The 14,047-nt window shown below is 40.1% G+C and overlaps 1 protein-coding gene across 1 annotated transcript; it reads left to right on the top strand.

Moving 5' to 3' along the window:
- The first annotated feature begins 752 nt into the window (after positions 1 to 752).
- LOC121615036 (7-alpha-hydroxycholest-4-en-3-one 12-alpha-hydroxylase-like) lies at positions 753 to 3,214 on the top strand. The gene has a single exon (XM_041949170.1). It carries the CDS (start codon positions 767 to 769, stop codon positions 2,297 to 2,299), a length of 1,533 nt encoding a protein of 510 aa, XP_041805104.1. The 5' UTR covers positions 753 to 766; the 3' UTR covers positions 2,300 to 3,214.
- Positions 3,215 to 14,047: the final 10,833 nt, after the last annotated feature.

Here is a 14,047-nt window from a genome sequence, read left to right as displayed (position 1 = left end):
AATTAAATCAGGCTAAAAATTGTCGACTTAGGGGAGGAAAAATCATATTACTTCTCGCCATCAATATTAGAATGCTACAGCTATGAATGAAACAAGCTATAATATAATGCGGTGGACATGTTTGCAAAATACTTGTGATTTATTTGTTTCATGTTAGTTGGTTGATGTTACTCACTTAAAGTCCTGTCATGTTTCCTCTCTTCTCTTGAACTTCAAGCGATTAGTAAGATGACCAAGTCTGTTTGTGCAATCGACCGCAGATCAGTCTTTTACCATTTTAGCAGTATATTCCCTAGTTTCTCATGATGCTGCCTGTTGTTTCAGAGCTGAAATCATAAGAATAACCTCTGTCCTTACAAAACTAGTGTTAGGTTTGTAGGTCACTGAAAATAATAAGCTTTGTTTTAATAAAGCTTATGAAGACATTACACAAACAGACACATCTCCAAACCCAAAAACTCAAGAGGAATGAAGGCTCTTGTGTTTTCAATGTAAGATATCCACACAGAAAACAGGACTTATTTCTGTTTTGTTTTTTTTTTTAAGAAAAAGAAAATGGGAATAGTTTTACATGTCATATGCATGCACATGACTGCAACTACTGTTTGATTTCATTGTTTCCTGCTTACATGGAAAAGTACTGGATATGGAGTTCCTGGAATGCAGAAGCCTACCCAACAAGCAAAAGGAGGGGCAAACAGGTGTATATTATGCAGGATGTTGACCTTAACTCCAACTGAGCGTGTGGCTGTCAGAGGACTCAGTCATGGGGCTGCTGCTGCCGATCCTTCTTGGCTTTCTTGCCGCTCTCATTGGAGGGCTGTACCTACTCGGAGTTTTTCGACAACGCCGACCAGGAGAACCCCCTTTGGATAAGGGGCTTATCCCTTGGTTGGGTCATGTCTTGGAGTTTCGAAGGGACACATTAAAGTTCCTTGACAGGATGAGGCAAAAGCACGGCAATGTGTTCACAATTCAGCTGGGAGGATTTTATATTACATTCCTTCAGGACCCTCTGTCGTTTGGGTCAATTGTTAAGGAGAGCAGAGAAAAACTGAACTTCAACAAGTTTGCAGCACATCTGGTGCAGAGAGTGTTTGGCTACACACCTATCGAGGCCGACCACCAAATTCTCCATCTGGCCAGCAACAAGCACCTGAAAGGGGATGGCCTGGAGGTAATGACACAAGCCATGATGACAAATTTGCAAACCCTGATGCTGCACAACATTGGATCAGCAGAACAAAGGACCTGGAAGGAAGACGGAGTGTTTTCATACTGCTACAATATTGTTTTTAGGGCTGGCTACTTGTCCCTGTATGGCAATGAACCATACAAGTCTAAAGCAAGCGAGGAGAAAGCCAAAGAGAAAGACAGAGCTGAATCAGATGCCTTATATTCCGAGTTTCGCAAATATGACCAGCTCTTCCCCAAACTGGCTTATGGGGTCCTGCCACCAAAGAAAAAGTGGGAAGCGGACAGGCTAATGGAATACTTCTGGAAAGCTCTGTCAGTGCAGAACCTGAGAGACAAGGACAATGTCAGTCGCTGGGTGTGGGACATGCAGCAGGCTAAAGAGGGCGAAGGTATGCAAGAGCCAATGATAGACAGGTACATGTTTGTGCTTCTTTGGGCATCTCAGGGCAACACAGGGCCGTCTTCATTCTGGCTGCTCCTCTACCTCATGAAGCACCCCGAAGCCATGGCAGCAGTGAAGGAAGAGGTTGACAGAGTTGTGAAGGAATCTGGGCAGCAAGTCCAGGATGGTGGCCCTCTAATCAACCTGACGTTCGAAATGCTGAAGAAAACACCGATCCTGGACAGCACTGTAGAGGAGACCCTGCGACTCACTGCTGCGCCCCTGCTGACCAGAGCTGTGCTCAAGGACATGACCCTGAAGATGGCTGATGGACGTGAATACTTCATCCGCCAGGGCGACAGAATGGCAGTCTTTCCTTACAGTGCCGTTCAGATTGACCCAGAGATCCACCCTGACCCAAAGTCATTCAAATATAACCGCTTTCTGAATCCAGACGGGAGCAAGAAAACAGATTTCTACAAAGCTGGGAACAAGGTGAAGTACTACAACATGCCCTGGGGGGCCGGGGTCTCCATGTGTCCTGGCCGTTTTTTTGCCACCAATGAGCTGAAACAGTTTGTTTTCCTCATGTTGGTCTATTTTGATTTTGAGTTGAAGGATCCTGATGAGAAAATACCTGAAATCGACTTCAGGCGATGGGGCTTTGGAACAATGCAACCCAACAGAGATGTTCAGTTCCGATACAGACTCAGATATTAAACCAGTCAGTCGCCTTTAATCATCTGATAAAACATGTCATTTACAGTTTGATCATCAGCTTTCATTTGATAATTACGTTTCTAGGAAACATGAGATCCCACATTGAAACATGACTAAGAAAGTAGCTGATATTGCTTGTCACATCTCTGGTCACAACACGACCAGTGAGAAATTTTAATAGAGAATGAAAGAAAGCTGCAACAAATGCTGGAGAAGATGAGAAGAAAAATGTTATGGATTCAGTACAACTGATGATTGTCTTGAAGCAATTTGTTCTGCATTTCATAATGATTTACATTGATATATTTAGTGTTGACAGATTTAATATTTTGCTTAGAAAAGGCTTTTGTTGAAAGTTATTTTTAAACAGCAAAAAAAAGAATATTTGGAATATTGATATGCATTTCTGCTAAATGGTTATCGTGGTGCTTGTTAGGTATTCATTAATTTGATTGAATAACTAGTTCTGTTTGTGTAACCTTTAAATAAAGGGCAGGTGTCACATTGAGTTTGTGTGATGCTGCATGCCTAATCCTAATCAAGAAATAAACCTCAGTTTTTAGGGCATGTGCGTGAGCGAAATGTCATTGAACTGGTTTCAAGGTTAGGTTTTATTTGGCTTACCTGTGACCCTAATAGAATTAAAACTTCTTAACATGGTTTTGCAATAATTGAACCTGTAATAAAGATTTCATTGTACCAACAATGACAAAAGATCATGCTTTATGATGCCAGGGCCTATTGACTTTATGAGGCTGGAACAGGTTTATCCTTGACTGGATAAACTTGTGATAGACTGTGGTCTCTGAGCTTTATTATTTTACCATGTAATTATTCAATAACCTATGACTGTTGTTGCAACTGAAAGTTAACTCACCAGTTTCAATAAATAAACATTTCTCACCAATTAAACAATATAAACAGTTGTCTCCTGTACTCAATATCGTCCTACTGAGCTCACTACGCAGTTTTGTATAAAACTAATTGAATTAGGCTCTAATGATATGATACACACACACACACACACATACACATACAAACATGTTAACGTGTGACATAATATGTCACCATCTCTGAGGTTTTCAAGCCTTACATGTATCTTCCTGATTAAAAACTAAAAACCAGCTCTGGTTATCGTCCGTACATACTGCATGCTGTATTGTGGGTGTATCCCTAAGTTGTTTAAACATTACACTATTTCTACAAGTTGGTAGTGTAGTAGTAGTAGCAGGAAGTGGGTTATTGTGTTCATTGCTACATCCCAGCAATCATACAATTTCACAAAATATAATGTTATGATCTAGAGAAACAAGCCCGGGAACAGGTATTTTTCTGTCAGAAGAGCTGAGCAGTGTATTGTTTAGGATTCATCTGTGTCCTTTATCAAGAGAAATGCAGTTCTGAAATCCAAAATGTATGTCAGGGACATGAAGGCCCAGAACATATTGATTTCAGTTAATGATTTGGTGCATCATAAGTTATACTGAGTATGAATTGCACAGGTGGCCTGTTCTTACATGTTGCACCTTTGAGATTCTCGGGAGAGATTTTCACCCCTCAGTCACCCTCAGTCAGAGTGTTTACCGGGACAGCTATTTTGATGTGTGTTGAAACATTTGCTGTGATATGTAGGTTAGCTGCCACACACAGAGACACAAACCTACTTACATCACTTATGGGAAAATAACATTGACCTAGATTGATTTCCTAGAGACTTGCCCTAACCCTACCCCTAACCACTACTTGCCTAACCCTAAGCTTAAAGGGACAGTTCACCTCAAAATCAAAAACTTACCGGGTGTGCTATTCATCCGTCTCTCAAATCGATTCCATAAAGGGCCGCGTGGCTGCAAGTTTTCATTCCAACCAAGGAGGAGCACATCAGGCTGGAATTTATTAATCAGGTGATCTCAGTCTTCAGCTGATAACTAAGTGATCCCTTGATGTTGATTGGTTGGCCTGATGTGCTCCTCCTGGGTTGGAATGAAAACCTACAGCCACGCGGCCCTTTATGGAACCGGTTTGAGATGCCTAGTCTAGATTGTTCTGGTGTGAGTTGCTGAGCTCTGGAGATAATGGCTTCCTTCTGCACAGTGATACGGTTGGTGGGTGTAGTCCAGTATGTGAAACAAGTGGATTATGATGAGTACCTGGGTCATGAGTTCTAAACAGAGACGTTGCTGTTGAGTTTTTCAAATGCATTTCTTTGCAGCTTTATGCAACAACAACAACAACAACAACACATCGCTGTGTGCTTTCACACAACATGACTGTTGCATACTGCCACATCTACATCCAGAAGTAAATAAAGAAATAAGGTGCTGTCACTTCCTTACCCTCAATGCCTCGACCCCTTACAGGAATCTTTTCCCTTATACAAGTGGAAAGTTTATGGCCACTGGTGACATGATCATCTGTTCCTCCTCTCACGTAAGGTGTGATGTGAAATTAATGGGGTAATGGGGTATTTAAGTTTGATTCATATTCTAACTCTGTATTTAACTTAACAGTAAGTCGGTACAACGGATGTTTCACAACCTACCTTGTGAATCACATTTCTACCAAATATGCTGTGATTCATTAAACTGGTCTGGTCTGTCTGCTCGGCGGCCAATTTTTCTGTCACAGGCTTTGCTTCAATTACATTACATTAACATCGCAGGTCAATGAACAAACGATCTGTTACCAAATGGTAGAATATAGAAAGGTAACGCAAAGTAAAAACAGATAAAAGAGCAAACGAAAACCGGCCTCTGTCACCGCTGGGCAGCAGTGGCTTAAAGCATGGTGTGAAAAAGGGAATTTGTTACTAGAAGTTAACAAGTCTCCGGTCTGCCACAGTCACACTGTGTTTTACTGGCACAGCTGCTTTGATGTTAGGTGAAAGTCACACATCTGGTAGTAATGAAAGCCATTTTCTGCACTTCTGCGTCATCTCCAGCAAACATCAAGGAAACATTACATAAACGGTCTGGTGGGTCATTTTGTTTGACCCCAGCTTACACTCGATGCAAGCATGGAGATGCTGAAGTGTTTCTTTGAATCTCAAATTACACAAGTGGCCAGGAAACAGGAAAACCTGGTGATAGAGTTCTACCTTTTGCCAAGAGACTGATTGAAAGCAGTGCTTTTTGAACCCTGCTGTCATCTCCATTTGCAAAACAGAGGGACAAAATATTAGAGACACCTGTCAACTTGAGTACACACTTGCTGTTGTCTTGTTCATGTGCGGTAGCTCAGAGATAGCTTATTGGTTTGGCCTCTCAGTTTGAAGTATATAATTCATTTATCCATGACTGTAACTGAGCTACATTGAAGTGAAATCATCTGAAACATGAAATTACAATTGGAATATAAATTAAACATTAGCCAAAACAATCAATTGACGAGTTCTGGCAAAATAGATTTTTTATACTTTCTTTTTTTTTCTTCCTGGAACTGAAATGCCATGTTTTGCTAAAAGGAACAAATAACAGTTGAGCAACCATTTGCTGACTTTCTTGGCTGACTGGTGTTGAATTTTATACAGGTCACCTAGATCCATTATTTAAAAAGACTGCGTATTAGTTTTCAGAATGTAGATGCATGGGCAGCCATTTGTTCAGCCAGTCATTCCTTAAACTTTGAAATTTATTTACTTCATAAATATGGCAGGATTGACTGGCTGGGGATGAAAATAAAGACGGTTTTGTGTACCAACAAATCGAAAAAGTTTTTTCGGCGAGGTAGGAGGAATGAAGCGCTGAAACAACATCCCCTCTGTCAGGCACTTTGATGATGCATTTTAAGAAAGACACTTTAACGTCAGCTCATTTTTGACCTAATCACAGTCATCCTCTCACACCTGTGACACGCTGTCCCTCGTGTGGGTTTATTGATATTGCAGCCGTGATCAGAGCCCACGCTGATGCCTTTTGATAAGATATCATCCAGTGGGTGATGGCCTTGCTTATCTTAATGACATGCTGGAAATTTAATGTTTGTCTGAACTGCAAGAGAGGCTTTTTCGCATTTTTATCAAGTCGAGTCTGATGTCCGTGCCGTCACCGTTTTCTTCTTCACTCGTAAACCAAAGGCAAACCACACACCCCTAGTTAATAACTAATGCAAGCTAACACCTAGTGATTTTTCGTCTTATGACAGTGAATCCCGCTGTTTTGAAAGCGTTGGCTCCCTGCCAGCTGAGTCAGACATTGATCTCTAACACTTTATCCTTTACTTTAGATAAGCACATTTTGCCCAGTTACTTATTAATTCAGTATTGCAGCAGATGTTGACCGATGCCGATATACAGCGCTTTGAAAATTGACCAGATTTAGCTGATTTATGTATGTATACATAGTTCCAGTTGTAGTGGTGTGCTTCTTTCAGATAAGACATAGATAAAGAATTCATGTTGTTTAAATCATCTGCAACTTTTGCCATATGTCATTTCAACATAGTGAAAGTGGGAACCAAATAAGGATGAGAATTCTCTTAATGTTAGGCGAATGTTAAGTCAATTTTGTCCTTTCCAATAAAAAAGAACATCGAGCACCTGTCCTGGGGACACCTGGCTGCCCACCTCAGCAAAGCGGTGCAAAGGTGACTAACTCTTTGCTGCAGTTATCTTGTGCAATTCACAGCTTCATTTCTTCCACATAGATCATTGCTATAGAAGCTTTCAGCATGGTGATTTTCAGTGATCAGTGTGTCAGAAAATCTGTGCAGGTCAACAGGTCAGGATTAAGCTGAGACATGCTGGTCTGTAGAGCTGCTACATGTTTTAGTTGGTTTCAGGTGGAGGAGTAAACTGGCACAAACGTTTCCTTCTGTAATGAGTGGAGGATATATTAATGGTTGACACCCATGCTGATTTTTTATGGGGCCTGACTGTGCTTTTACTGTTCAGTCTATTAAATAAATAGTTTCAGTCATATTTTAGTACAAAGCTCCCTGTTTCAGAGCTGCTTGTCGTGCTAAGTTTTTGTTACTATATTATGCTGTAAGCAAAAACACAACACTTCCTTCAAACTGAAAGCCCTCTAATGATCCAGCTGATAGAATCCCTTCTTTTCTTAATAGGGCTTTTATTAGGAAATATTTGCTGCAAAATGTTGTGAAAAATTCAGTGACTTGCAGTTCATTTCAGATGTTGCTTCTGCCATCTTGTGGCACTTGCACGTTACTACAAAATACACTATGGCTGACATATTAACACGCGCATCAGTACAGGGACGAAAGCAGGACAATACTTTCTGATGAGTAAACCAGAATGACAAAGTGCTGAAAATAGTATGATTACATTGTTGAATCGATTAAATTAAAGCAATAGATATGCACATTATGCTTAGTCGGCATGAACATTGATTTGTTCTCCTGGCCTGTATTTATTTGTGCTGGCCACGGCCATTACTTGGGACCGCCCGTTCTTGTTTGATGACATATTGTATTATATATTATATCATTCAATTATTATTACTTGTGCATTCATGTAAAAACAGGATTTTACTGTTTTAGTTGGTTGAGGGGAACTATTTTGTAGGTGACATTGTCATTGTTGATTAATATGCTGATTATTTTCTCCATTAATCAACCAATTATTTGGTTTGTAAAAATACTGAAAATAGAGTGAGACATTGTGTCACAGGCCCAAAGTGACACCTTCACCTTTACACCTTCAAATAGTTCAAATCTCAAATCTTGAGAAATTGGAACCATGAAATATTTTTGAATGAAAAATGACTGAAACAAACTAATTCTGTATCTGTCAATCGATTAATTGGCCACTGGTTTCAGATGTAATTGCACATTTCCATGTTTTGTGTGCAATAATCTAAATTTGTATCTAAATGGAGTAAAAAGTACAATATTTTCAATCATGACTTTCCATGATTCACTCACTAATTTTAATAGTAGTGTAGTAGGAGTATAAAGTGGCAGGAGTGGAAAAACCTTTGGAGCACAACCACATGTGTCGACTGTCGATCCCGTTGCGAGCAGAAAGTCACAGCATGTCCTGAAATGGAAGCAGCAGCTGAATAAACAATGTGGAAAAGATTCACTAAAAAGAATATTCAGTTCTTTTGGAAGTACTTTTCGTGGATGTGGATTGTGGTGATAATAAATATTCATTGTGCTGCAACAATTTTATTTCTTAAAAGGGGTGAAATTATTCAAAAATGGATTTATTGGTTGGACTTTTTACTTGTGGTTAGAATAAAGCAATAAACATGACAAAAAGCCATTTAATATTGTCTTTTTATGAATATAAATCTGACTGCGGTTTAAACGGAAAAAATAGCTGGCTTTCAGACATAGTACAGACTATGTCCGTATAAAGTTGTTGTATTTCTTGTATAAATACATTTTAAGTTTAATTTCATACAGTTTGTGAAACCAAAAGAGGACAAGAGCTCAAACACTTTGCCAAAAAAGGAATATCTTTTGTGATCATGATGTTTTTGGCATGCCACGGCTCATCAGGAAAAGGAGTTGTCAAGCCATATTTCCATCACTTGACGAAAAACAACAAACAGCCCTCTGCGTCCAGCTGAGGAAAAGCCTTGCACGAGCTTTCTTGGCCTTGAAAATAACCTTTGAAAATGGCAAAGAAAACCTGTTAATTCTCACACAAGTCTTCTTCAAACCAGGCATCAGAAGACAGCTGAATATGTCTTAAACTTCCAGAAATGCACTGGACGTCTATGTTGGAAATAATGTGGATAATAATCTCAATTTTTGCACACATAAATATGCACACAGCTAAATCAGGAAATGCAAGGTTTCGGAGGTCCAGAGCTACGTCACTGTCCGTTTCTGTGTGAATGAAAGGCATGGTAGTAAGAGTCATCCTGATTTAAATAAATAAACAGTCAGTGGTCATGGCATAGCGGGCGGACGGGCTGGGGGAACAATGGGGTCTTTGGCAGGATGCTGGTCTCCTGAGTGTCCTGCCTGTACTTGGTGGTGAGGGGTTTTGAAGAAAAATGACCCATTGTCTCTCTCATCCTGCTTCTGAGCCTGAGCAGTGAAACGATGCCTCTGGATGCCCGCCCAGGATGAGTTACCATAAAGAGTAGAAAAAGCTCCTGCTTTATCCACATGGACAGGTAGGCACAGCCTTTCATTCTTGTTTTTTCACTGTGGTGCTGTGGATTATTCTGAACGCTCTCATTGTATGCAACTGTTGTTTTTTTTTATGCTTTAATTATTTTTACCAGCCTCTGAATTGAACTGGATATGTACAAGTTCATACAACTTGACGTTTAGTGGCATAACACACTGTAAGTAGGTCTGCTCATTGCATTTTTGCTTAAACATAATCGATACAGTCTTAATAGAGTTTGGTTAAAGAGACCCAAATAGGGGGTTAACAGCAGGCTTACAGGGGTTACTTTTTAATGCAGCTGACCATTGTTTCCCATTGTGTTACGCTGTCCTCTCACATGGTTCTGGTTTTAGCTTCATAATCCCTTCCCCCATTAGTCTAGATATAGGAGAAAACAAGACCACAAGGAGTTCATGTATGGTTCTTGAGAGCCATCCTGTCATGACACCCCAAAATGTTCCTCAATTTGTACGACAGTCTGAACATTCTCCAAAAATGTAATCCATTTTGAGTATTCAAATGATGGTTAATTGTAACAAGGGTTAACAAGGGTTAAACATGTGTGTGTTAAACAAGTGCATATGTGTTCATTTCCTACCACAAGCTCCATGATTTTGTTGCCATAGAGGGTCAAACTGATATGTGGTTCTAGTAGACCACTGACTACCAAAAACAGTTATTGGTTTAAGTCCTGTACATTTGATTTGACAATTTTTCTAATCAGAAAAAGAAAACAGGGGTGTGAGCAGTGTAACAGGAAAGCAGTCCCAAAAGGCTGGAACAATGAGACTGCAGCACTTCCCGTGTTGGTATAGCCGGCATGTGACCTGCAGTCGATACGATAGTTGTAGTCGCAGTGAAAGTTTGTGTGCAGTGCACTGTGGGAAATGACCACTGAGATGTACACGTTTTCCATTTGATGTTACCTGCAGCGTCAACTGGGTAATTTCTCCCAATATCAGGGGAGTAATCCTGAAACATGGTCAGTGAAGGAGCCCTGACGGAGAGTCCAAGTGAAAGCTCATGAGGAGTTAGTTCAATACATGACTGGCATCTGGTGGATAAAAACATCCACTGACAAAAGCCATGCATGTTAATTGTTCTGATTAATGTGTATTTATTAGTAGTGAATACAGAAAATATTCACCGCATACATTGTAATCACTCGATGACCATAAAGGTTAATATTTTTGCTCAGTCTGTTCCTTCCTTCCTGCCTTTCTCTCAGCAGATTGCCTTTTTTTTAGCAGCTTCATTAGCCACGCTGTAAATGTCACATGTGTGGATGAGCACACTATATAGTATGCGCGCATGCAGACTTTAATCTGAGCTTTCATTGCGTAAGTGTACAACAAAGAGAGAGAGGATATATTGCTGTTATCAGTGGTCCTGCAGCGTTGCCACCAGTGGCTGGAGTTCACTGAGTTGGAGAAGGGCGACGGCACAAAGGCATCTGGAAGGAAGGAGCTGCAATAAACATATCTCTGGTAGTCCAAATGACCCTGACTAGGTCTGCCGCTCCTTTGGGCTTGCCCCAGATCAGCCCATGACATGGCCAGTTAAGACAAGATAATGTCAAAGATTAAGGCCCTCCAGCTCTGCAAGCAAAGCACTGTTATTTTGTTTTATTTGGACGGGTAGTGGTGTGTAGGATTTTACTGCCCTGATGGACAAAAGTGAGTAAAAATAATGTGAACTGAAGACTGTTTTATTGATTCTCTTGAGTGTTCAATTGTAATACATCATGTCAGCTATACAAACTAGCCATTGTAGTTTTTTTAGAGCATAAATTTACTTGCTTTCCCTAAAAATAAAAAAAATCCAAAAGAAAATTGGTCAAGTGTTATCTACAACCCTGATTGCAAAATGCAGAGCCATATACACCCTGAATTCCAAGAAGAAAAAAAACATAAAGCTTCAAATAAAACAGATAATTTGCTCATTTTTGACATATACTCAACTGAAAACACTACAAACACAATAATGTTTGACCCCTTCACCTTCATTGATTTTTGTAGATATCTGCTTATTCTGAATTTGATGCAGCAACATGTTTCAAACAAGTTGGGACAGGAGCAACAAAAGACTGTGGAACGGTCCAAAAACACCTGTTTGGAACATTCCACAGGAAATGCAGCTTTTTTTCCTCAAGAATTGCCACTACAGTCCTTTCAATTCAGAATAAAGACATTGGCTCCATCTACTCACTTTTTTTCACCTGAGCTACAATTTGGTGATAGCTTGCCAGCAATATGAACAAAAACTAGATAAAAGTGGAAAATTAAAACACTTTGTAGGTGAAGCTAGTTCTGACAACGATGACCTGACCTCGCTGTGTTGTGTAGCCTACAGTCAGTCATGTACAGAGGAATCTGTAAACTGCTGATCTGCACTCTTTTCCAGTGTTAACAACTTTTCTACGAAAGATATAACTGGTACAGAAAGTCTACTCATAAATATAAACATTTAAATTAGACATGAACTTTTAGCTCTTGATATCTACATATCAAGAGCTATCGGCCAGCCCGATACCTAATGTAAAGCACCTACACTGATGTGAATATTAAGAGCGTCACGTAGCTTTGCCACCAGAATTACTGAAGTGCTGTATATCAGGCCAGTAAAATGAACCTCAGGAACAGGAAACAACTTTTATACTTTAAGGCCATTCAAATTTTGCTCTACATCTTCATTTGCCCCAGTTCTTGATGTAATTTCACATACGGATTATGTCTTTGTGACTCCAGGTGTATAACGTGGAATGAAGATGCAGGCTTTACTTGTTATGCTAAATATTTTTGGGATGTGATTTAAAACCTGCAAAAATACACATAAATCGTGTTTGTTTTCTTAATTCGTACAGTAGTGGTGCGGCTAATTTCCAGCAACTAAACTACATTAATAATGAAAACGAAGTTGCCATTGAGTTGTGAGTACAGTGCTAAAACAGTGTAACGCACACTCAACACAAGTTGCTTTGCTCACATGTGGGAGACGCAGAGCCCTGGCTGAGGGAAGTTGTCGGCATCCACCTCAAGGCTTTTCATCTCAGTCGCTTCAGTGGAGTCCAGCCTTAGTAAAACTGGCACGGGATGCACTCACCCCGGGGGTAGGATAGGCTCGGCTGAGAAAGTGGGAGAAAAATGAACAAATGAGATGGGACTGCCACCACTCTCAGGCTGCCTATGGGATAGCCCCCCGCAGCCTGGTAAGAGCAGTTTAATGATAGTGGTAGGAGAGATGGGAGAGAGGAGGCGTCCAAGCACCAAGTTGCATGTTTTTGCTCCGGTGTCTTGTGTCACTCTTTCCTCTGAGGGCGGGGGCACGTCCAAGTCACATGGTGGAGCTTGATCTGTTACATAAACACAGACCTCCACAGCCCCCAGTCGGCTCGCATCAACTTTGTTCAGTAGATACATGTGGTTAAAACTCTTGCTATGACATTGGCGGCGGCCAAGGAGAGTTGTCGAGATGTTCGCTCCTCCATGTTGCATCACTTCAAGGCTCGGCTACGCTGCAAACCCTCACAGCTGCCAGTGACCTCTCAAAGGTGAAACCGTCTGGGAATAAAAGCAATCGTTCTGTCAAATTACCTGCTAAATATTTCAGAAATGCTTCAATCGAGAGGTGCACCACAGCCATTTTGATGATTATTTTTCAAAAATATTTTTGACTTAAAAATAAGTTCGCTGTTGTGTTTATTTGTCAGCTGTCATGTTAGGTTTTCTCAGAGCTGTTCACATCTCACAGATGCTACCACAATAGAAAAAACAAGGAAAATATCAGATCTATTTTCCATAGAACACTAAAAATAACTTTAACCTAATGAATATTAAACACTCTAGTTTGGCTGTCACGTGATGCCAGTCCTTGTGTGACAGCAATGTCAAACAGTGTCTTACAGGGGAATACTGTAACATTTTCCTGGCTCTGGGCAGTCCAATCAATATTTATCAACGTGAACCACAGTTTCCCAAAGCTAGAATAGCCTGAATTGTTTGAGGACACAGGGAGGACACATTCAAAACACGTCCAGTCATTGGTTTGACTCTCTGCGTTTGTGCACTTTTCTTTTGAGCAATTCAAATACTTCAGTAAAGTGTCGAAGACAAATTAATTAGTGGAAAAAGGAACTTTTTCTTATCAAAATTGCAGCACTTGCCATCATTACATACGTCCTGCTGTATCATCAAATAACGATGAAATTAGCTGCCCAGAGTTGAGTCATGTTTTAATGGTTATCCATGTCCATCCCTGACTTATAATTCTTTACTATTTTTCACTGATTAAAATAAAAGACAAGGATAGACTGTCATTAAGTAAGTTTGTTTCATTTGTACAGACGCTTCAAGGTAAACCTTGAACTGGGCTACTGTACATGGCCTTAGAAGGGGTATTTTAACCATGTACTGTCATACATTTTACCCACAGTTGAAAAAAAAATACATGAATTGTAAAAAATCTGTAAAATCCAAACATAACTTTAACCAAATGAATATTAAACACAGAACTTTATAAAGATAAACATCTTATATACTGTACATACAGTACTATATATGTCAAAGTTAGCTCATTCAAGAGCATAATGAAACCTCACTGAGTGTTAATTATAAATCCCAACCATGGGCAGCAAGTTCTACCAACTGTCTAGGAACATA

This window comes from Chelmon rostratus, chromosome 12 (assembly GCF_017976325.1).
Source record: "Chelmon rostratus isolate fCheRos1 chromosome 12, fCheRos1.pri, whole genome shotgun sequence".
In the NCBI taxonomy this organism is placed as follows: domain Eukaryota; kingdom Metazoa; phylum Chordata; class Actinopteri; order Chaetodontiformes; family Chaetodontidae; genus Chelmon; species Chelmon rostratus.
The sequence above is the reverse complement of the archived record's forward strand: the minus strand, read 5'-3'. Positions and strand labels throughout refer to the sequence as shown.

Excerpts from the sequence above, each read along its gene's own strand:
- LOC121615036 (XM_041949170.1), top strand. The coding sequence starts at position 767 with ATGGGGCTGCTGCTGCCGATCCTTCTTGGCTTTCTTGCCGCTCTCATT.